The sequence below is a fragment of the Malaclemys terrapin genome, chromosome 1 (assembly GCF_027887155.1).
Source record: "Malaclemys terrapin pileata isolate rMalTer1 chromosome 1, rMalTer1.hap1, whole genome shotgun sequence".
NCBI classification, from domain to species: Eukaryota; Metazoa; Chordata; order Testudines; family Emydidae; genus Malaclemys; species Malaclemys terrapin.
This window is the reverse complement of record NC_071505.1, coordinates 135,401,436-135,409,671: the sequence shown is the minus strand read 5'-3', so window position 1 is coordinate 135,409,671 and position 8,236 is coordinate 135,401,436. Positions and strand designations below refer to the sequence as shown.

At 47.6% G+C, this 8,236-nt stretch overlaps 1 protein-coding gene across 1 annotated transcript; it reads left to right on the top strand.

Moving 5' to 3' along the window:
- Window positions 1-1,028: 1,028 nt before the first annotated feature.
- Window positions 1,029-6,419, top strand: AICDA (activation induced cytidine deaminase). The gene is made up of 5 exons (XM_054016353.1): window positions 1,029-1,042; window positions 4,969-5,116; window positions 5,422-5,692; window positions 5,884-5,999; window positions 6,300-6,419. The coding sequence occupies exons 1-5, from the start codon at window positions 1,029-1,031 to the stop codon at window positions 6,351-6,353; spliced, it is 603 nt and encodes a 200-aa protein (XP_053872328.1). The 3' UTR covers window positions 6,354-6,419.
- The last annotated feature ends 1,817 nt before the right edge of the window (window positions 6,420-8,236 follow it).

Here is an 8,236-nt window from a genome sequence, read left to right as displayed (position 1 = left end):
CTCTCATTATAGCTCTCTCATATTTGCTCAGCACCAGTCACCATAATATTTAGGTGTCAAGTTGGAGATTAAATTCCACCACTGAGCATTACAATTTGCATCTCTAAATTCTCATTGCATTTTCAGCTGGAGACAGTTTTCTTCTCCATTTCCTGTACTGATCTGTTGTGTTGTGCTTCTGTGTGCTTTTAAACAGCAGCTGTGTCCCACCCCAGAGATGACTGCTGTTCTGCAGTGAGGGATGCAACTCCTTTGTACACAGTCTGCAAAGCCCTGCGGGATGAAACTGACAACAGCAATGTAGATGACAGTAGTAATCTGATGTTTTCTATGTTCCTTCTATCCAAGGATTCCAGACACTTTACAGACATTGATGAAAAAAGCTTTACAATCCACCTGTGAAGTTGGTCAGCATTATTATCCCCCTTGTACAGATGGAGAAACTGAGACACAGAGAGACTAAGGTCCAGATCATTTAAGGTATTTGGGAACCTAATGCCCACTGAAATCAATGTTAGGTGCCTAAATACCTTTGAGGACATGGGCCTAAGTGACTTTGCCCAAGGTCAAACAATGAATCAGTGGCAAAGCTGGAAAAAATCCCAGGAGTCCTAGCTTCCAGTCCCCTGCTCTAACCATTAGACTACTTTTCCTGTTTAGTTGAATTTTTTTATTGATATTAATTTAGAAATATATCTTAGAGCTAAGAGGGGACCAATGAAAGGTGCAGGGGGTAGAGAGGAGTAGCCAATCAGGGCTAAGCATCTTTTAGAACTGAAGTCCCTTTACATTATAACCCTTTCCTCACTGGTTCCTGTGGCCCCAAAGAGCTCTTTAACTCCTCCCCTACCTAAACCAGACTGAAACCTGGAGGGAGATGATGGGTGGAGGCGACAAATGGGGGAGGGGAGTACAGGGCAGTTCTCATTTCTGTACATCGAGTCAGAGGACCATTCACACGGAGCAAGTGAGCAGGGTGACTCAGAGGACCTCCCTGTGACCCCCATCACCTCAAAGGAGACCCCGGCATGGCCATGGACAGGTACCCCTCTCCCTCCTACCAGAACTCAGGGCTTCTCTCTTGGTATGAATCTGTTCTGCACAGCTGCTCGCTGTCCCTCTCCATTTCTCCATCTGACTCAGTTCCCCAACTCTCCCTCCCATCTCTTTCTCTCTCTGACTGTCCCTCACTACATATTTCTCTCTCTCTAGCTCTTTCTGTCATTTCCCCCATCTCTGTCTAACCTATTCTTGTTCAGAGCTTTCTTTCTTTCTAGAACTAGGATGGGTACAGAGAGCAGAGGGGTAAACATTCAAGTGCTTCTGTGATCTATCTATCTATCTATCTATCTATCTATCTATCTATCTATCTATCTATCTATCTATCTATCTATCACTATAGATTTCTGTCTCTTATTCTCTCTCTGGTGTTCATATACTTGCTCCTAGGTACAGATCATTCCAGATTACAGTAGCTCTACTTGCACTGCAGTTACACAGTGACCAAATGATTACCTAATCACTCTCATGCAATTGCATGCCATTCTCCCATGCAAGGACCTGCACTGTGATTTGAACATTTGGGGAGTGTATCTATAGTAGAGGATATGCTCAACACCTAACCACTTTCTTTAATGACTGAATATAATCATGACTCAGATAGCATCCCCTCTAACTATGCAGGAGCTATACAGGGTGTAAACACCCAGTAATTTGTAACTAGCTATACAGTGTGAACCTGCTCAGTTGCTTTAACCTCCTAGTCTCTGCCCAGGGTTGACTTTTTGATACCCACTTACCAAACATGTTTTGAAGTCATTACTATAGCAGAACTCCCAGTGGAGTCAAAGCCAGAGCAAGAACACAGCCAGAAGTGGAATTAGCACTAGAGCTGGTTGAAATGTTTTGAGTGACAGATTCTCAGTTGAAAAATTGCCTGTTTTTAACATGGGAAGTTTGCATGAAAATGGCTTTTTCCCCCCCATATTTTCATTTTTTCTGATGACATTGGAAAATACTAATTTGAGCATCATTTTGCTTGTTTGGTTTATGGTTGTTCTTTTTTTCCCAATGCACTGCCCTTTTCCAGTGGCAAAATTGTTAAAAAGAATTTTAAAAAGAGGAGAAGGAGGGATGAAAATGAAGCATTTGAAGGTGAAAATGTTCACAAAAATGTTCAAATAAATGAAAATTTCTCCCTGTTCCAATCCCACGGAATGACAATGCTTCAAAATGGTCACATCTGTCATGATTTTCCCCTACACTTTCTCCAGCTAAGATCTCAGTATTTGGTCCTAGATGTTATACTTGCTCCTTAGCCCGTAACAGTGCAGGTAGTGCTACTGTAACATCCTGAGGTTAGTCTACTGAAGGCAAGAACAAAAGGGGCGCCCCCTTTCTGTCCCCTTTTCAAGGGGGATAATGCCACACCTCCCTGCCTCTCCTCTGCTCCCCCACCCCCCGCCCCTCCCGCAGCGGTAAGCCACATTTGAAAGTGAGAGTGGACCATTGGCCAGGAGGTATGTGCTTTGTGGACTAGAGCCAGAGCCGCTTCTGTGGGTCGGTGGATGGGTGGGGTGGTGAAGGGCGGGTTGAAGTTGGAATAAAGTGGTACTAGCCCATTGGGGGCCACAAGCAGGACTATTTTTGCCCCTCCTCAACACATAATAAAAAGTGAATAGGGGGGCCCCTTGAGCAGCTTGGGGCCCTAAGCAATTGTTTAGTCTGGTTATGCCCAGCGCCGGCTCTGGATGTGACTGTTTCAAGTACACAAGATACAAGTGTGAAATAAAAGCAATCATGATAAGGAAGGATGGATGAGGAGAGAGAGAAATGGAAAGTCAGAAAGACACTCTAAGAAATGGAGTGAGACAAACAGAGAAATCGAAACGTGGAGATGTGTGTAGTCAGCTCATTTGTATGGTGCTTCTGGCCAACCTTGTATGCTAAGCAGGGCTGGACTGCAGCCACGCTTAGGTGGGAGACCTCCAAGAAATCCCCAGATGCTGCAGGGAGTGGCAGGAGTAGCTCAGTCGGGGAGCTCTCTCTCCTCTGAGTCAGTATTGAGTCCAATGCCACAGTGGATGCTATGTTGGGGGGAGAAGTGTAGGGTGCTCTGGCCTTTGGGTCATCACTAACACTCCAGCATGGGAAGGAATGCTGTGGCATCAAAATCAGAGGACTGCCATTTGAGCTAAAGGAATAACTCCATTAACTGATAGCAGTAGTAGGCTCTTGATCTTTTTGTGGACCATCCACAAGAAGAAGTCATGACACAACTTAGTGTGTTACATGTTTATGAGTTTAAGTTTATAATATAGACATTGGGATGAAATATGATATGCATATAATGTTCTTTATGTACATTTAAGGTTGTGGGTTTGGAACAAAGGATGTGTGTGAGTGAGGGATGTGTGTATCTTGTGTGAGAATGAGAGTTGTGGGTCTATCTCTGTGTGAATGTGCATGAGGGAGGCATATGTGTGTAAGGTAGGAAGCTTTACATATGTAAAAGTGGGTGTACTGTGGGTATGTAAAGGTATATGACAGAAGGATATGTGAGTGTGACTGTGCAGCTGTGTGTGACAGCTGTAGGTGTCTATGAATGGGGGGGTGTATGCATGTGTGTGAATGTGTCTGAACGAGTGCATATGTGTGTGTGCAAATTAAGGTTGTGTAACATATGTATGTGTATGAAGCTGTGTGACAGGGAAGAGTGTATGTGTGTGTAGCGAGAATGTGATTGTAATTTCCATATTAAATACTGAGTTACTCAGATACTATGGTGATAGGTAGCTAGATGTGTGAGGGAGCAATGTATGTGTGTCACACAGAGAGTGTGTGTGTGTAAGTGTGTGTGTGTGTGTTGAAGAGATGTGTGTTTCCTTGAGACTCTGAGACCTCAGACTAAAATCAGACAAACCTGATACAATAAATCAACACACACAAACTTCCCTTGCCCAACCTTTACTCCACTCTCATCCCCCTACAGACCCAAACCCTATATCAACTGACCTGCTATAAGTCCCTCCATCACACATCAGCCCTTCAGAGCGAGGAGATGACATGCCAGGATTATTTTTAACCCATTCACTTCTGTTTTGCATTGCTGTGGAGGTGGCTAGTGTCTCACCTCAGTGAGCACAGCTGTTCACAGCTCCTGCTGCAACCCTGCATTGAGGCAAAGCCCGTTAGAAAAAGGTCTATGACTTCTGCATCCCCCTGGGCCAGAGTAGGACCCTACGCAGAGTAATGGGCCCCTATGTGTGAATTTATTTGACTTAGGGCTTGTATCCATATAGGTCTCCATCCAGAAATATCCTTCCATTAGACTGAATGGAATCTTTTAGCTAGATTGCTGGTCTCTCCCCTCCCCCATTCTATCCTCCCTGTTTGATTTATTCCAGCATTCCACTGATGTTTGTCATTCCACCATGTTTATCTCTTGGAGGCCAAGGCAAAGTTTTTCCATTCAGCCTGCTCTCCAGAGCTTTGTCCAATCCTAGTTCTAAATCTCCCTAGTGATGGGGCTGCCACCCCTTCCCTTGGAGACTTTGCCACAGTCTCACACTGTGAGGAAACATTCCTTTATTGCCCAGTCCAAAATGCCCCATCTTCTCAATCGCACCCCAGGTCTCCTCCCTTCAGATTCCCAACCAATTGCTCTGCCTCCTTGCTTTTATGCCCTTCCAACAGTTTTATCCCCTCCCACCTTAGTTGTTGTTTAACCAAACTGTAGATTAAATTCTTTCCATTTCCACTTGTAGTGTTCCCCCCCCCCGCCCTGCAGCCCCGTTGCCCTGTCTGTGTCCCTTTTCTGAACACTGCAGTTCTGGTACAGATGGGCCTAGGAATGGAAAGGATGTTCTAAGTGCAGTCACACCAGAGTCCTGTACAGAGACACTGTCGCTTCCCTGCTATGGGATGTGCTATTATAGTTTAATCTTCCCCTCAAATGTTCCCCTGCAGCCTCCTGATGAAGCAGAAGAAATTCCTCTACAATTTCAAGAACCTACGCTGGGCCCGGGGCCGCCATGAGACCTACCTCTGCTATGTGGTGAAACGTCGGGATAGCGCCACCTCCTGCTCCTTGGACTTCGGATACCTGCGCAACAAAGTATGGGCATGACTTGGGCACCTATCAATACAGCCAAGCACCTATCAGCTCACTTACCCAACCATCAGGCCCTCTGTGTACCCACCTACTCCCCACACTATGCATCAGTGCACCCACCAGCTCATCCCCTACCTATCCATGCATCCATCAGCTCACCCGCATATCCATCCATCCATCCATCCATCCATCCATCCATCAGTTCAACCCTATATCTGCCCATACACTCATCCATTCCCCCCATATCCATCCATGCATGTCTCCATCCTCTCTCCCATCGTCTCCCTCTCTGTCTCTCTCTTGCTCAGTCGGGTTGCCACGTGGAGATGCTCTTCCTGCGTTACATCTCTGCCTGGGACCTGGACCCTGGACGCTGCTACCGAGTCACCTGGTTCACCTCATGGAGCCCCTGCTATGACTGTGCCCGGCATGTGGCTGACTTCCTGCGTGCCTACCCCAACCTGACACTGCGCATCTTTGCCGCCCGGCTGTACTTCTGTGAGGACCGCAATGCTGAGCCTGAGGGGCTGAGACGTCTGCACCGGGCTGGGGTCCAGATCGCCATCATGACCTTCAAAGGTGAGACAGTATCTCAGAGGTGGGGAGACAGAGGCCTGGAGAGAGGGGACAGGGGAGAGATGGCGACAGAGTCATGGGGGAGACATATAGAGGGATATGGAGCCCTAATGATCCTTGGGGACAGTTGAGTCCTGTTCTGGGCATCCCTGACTCTGCTCCATGTCTTCAACCTGTCTCCTGCTCCTTGGCAGATTACTTCTACTGCTGGAACACCTTCGTGGAGAACCGGGAGAGGACCTTTAAAGCCTGGGAGGGGCTGCATGAAAACTCTGTCCGTCTGTCCAGGAGACTCCGGCGGATCCTCTTGGTGAGGAACATTTCTTTTCCCCTGTCCATCCAGTGTCTCCCCTTTCTCCACTGCTGCATTTCTTATTTGCTCCTGTGTGTCCCTTCTCTCCCCTCTATCTTCTCTTCTTGACTTTCGTCTGCCCACTTTCCTCACCTCTTCTCTCCTCCATTCCATCTCCCTTTCGTTTTTACCCCACCCTTCTTTGGCTCCTCCCTTCTCCAACCCTCCTCTCCTCTTGTCCCCTTCATCTTCTCCGCCCCTCTCAGCATTTCCGCTTATTGCACAACTAACTCATCTCTTCTCTCCTGCTCTGCACAGCCACTGGATGAAGTGGACGATTTACGCGATGCCTTCAAAATCCTGGGACTTTGAGGTGGGCAGGAGGGAAGGTCACAGACAATCAGAAGACTCTGGAAACACACTGGTCCTACAATGTCTCTCTTTCTCTCCCACTCACACTTTCTCCCCTTCCTTCTTTCCATCCCTCCCTCCACTCTTAAATCCCCATGTCCTGAGAAAAGACCTTTCTTACTTCCCTTCCAAGGAAAATTAGGATGACCCACTAAAGACAGAATTCCCCTGCACTCTCACTCCCACTCCATCCAGCACTACAGCCTTGCTTGGGGAAGCCAGGACTGGAGTGAAAGCCCCACACTGCCCTACATTGATGCTTATAGGGTATGTCTTCACTACAGAGTTAATTCAAGTGATCAATACCCAGGTCTGAGCATCCAGGTTGGCTTAGCCCAGGTGTGGGTGGCCACACTGCAAAGCCCCATCTGTGTTAATGTGTGCTCACCGGTGCTGCACTTACCCATGTGTGCCTCTAGGACTCCTGGGGCACATCCCAGGGTTCTTTGTGCTGCGGTGAGCTGAGCCGCTTCATGATTCTCTGCCAGTGAATCGTGGGACAATTGGTCTGTCCTTCTGGGCACACGGGGGGAATTGTGGGAAGGCATTGGAGGAGGACGAATAGTGATTGAGTCTGTGCCCTCACTGCAGAGTGGGAGTGTTATCAGTCAAGCGCAAGCCTCTCTCAGCCTTTAGCCTATAGTCCCAGCTGGGCCAGCTAGGCCAGGTGTAAAGCAGCACCAACCCTGAGAGGGTTTTGTGTGTAGCCAGGAGCTGGGTTAGGGGCAATACATGAATAAGAGCCTGAGTTAACTCTGCAGTGAAGACAGACCTCTAACATTTCCTGCTGAGAGAGGACAGGACTGGATTAATTGTGAGTCACCCATCCTGTCTCCTTATGCTGCCTCCTGCTGGGAGAGGCATCAACTGGAGTTCATGTGAGACTGCCATGAAGCCAGCTGTCCTGCACTGATCCCCATTGTTCCCCCTGCTATGAAAGGGTAGGGCTGCAGTAGCCGAGAGACTCCCCTTGTCAGCCCCTTTGTCCAGCTCTCTGCACTGCCTTCCACTTGGAGAGGTTGAGACTGGGAGACAGAATCCTAGAAATTTGAGGTGGAGATGCTGTGGCCAAAAGTTTCAAGGGTGTCCACTAATTTGAGGTACCCACCTCAAGATACCTTGGGCCCAATTTGCAGAGGTGCTGAGCACCCACAGCTCTCATTGACTTAATTGGTCCTTGACTTCTCAAGCTGGGCAGTGAAAAAGAGACACCCAGATTTAGTGGAGACTTTTGAAAATGCCGGCCTAAATCTATTTCATCTTCTTTGCGCAGCTCCCTCAGTCAGGGCAGGATTGTCCCCTGCAGTCTAACCTCCAGGCCTTCATCAAATATAACACTCATAAGCAATGGAGCTTCCATTATTTCCTTTTTGGGAGGGACTATTCCATAGTCGATTAGCCGCTGTACGTTCCCCACAACCAGTGTCCCTGCATGATGCTGTACAACACCTCCTTCTGGGAAAGTCTGACACTGCACTATCTGAGATCTCCTTAAGCAGTTAGAGCTCCTACACCATTCCCGGTAGTGCTTCCTTTTGGGAAAGGCTCGAACTAGAGTGGTTGAGAGCTCCCCTACCGTTCCAGTGCCCGCCCCATTCCCTACAGTGCCTCCTGATGGGAGAGGTAGGAAAAGGACTAATTATGTGCTTTCCACACCCAAGTCTCCTGCACTGTTTCCTATGGCACCTCCTGCTTGGAGAAACTGGAACTGGAATAGCTGTGAAAATTCTCTGCAAAGCATTAATTTCCATGCATGGTGCTGTAGAAGTGCTTGATGTGATGCCTGTTAATGTTTGTACATATATATATATATATATATATATATATATAACTACATATATATA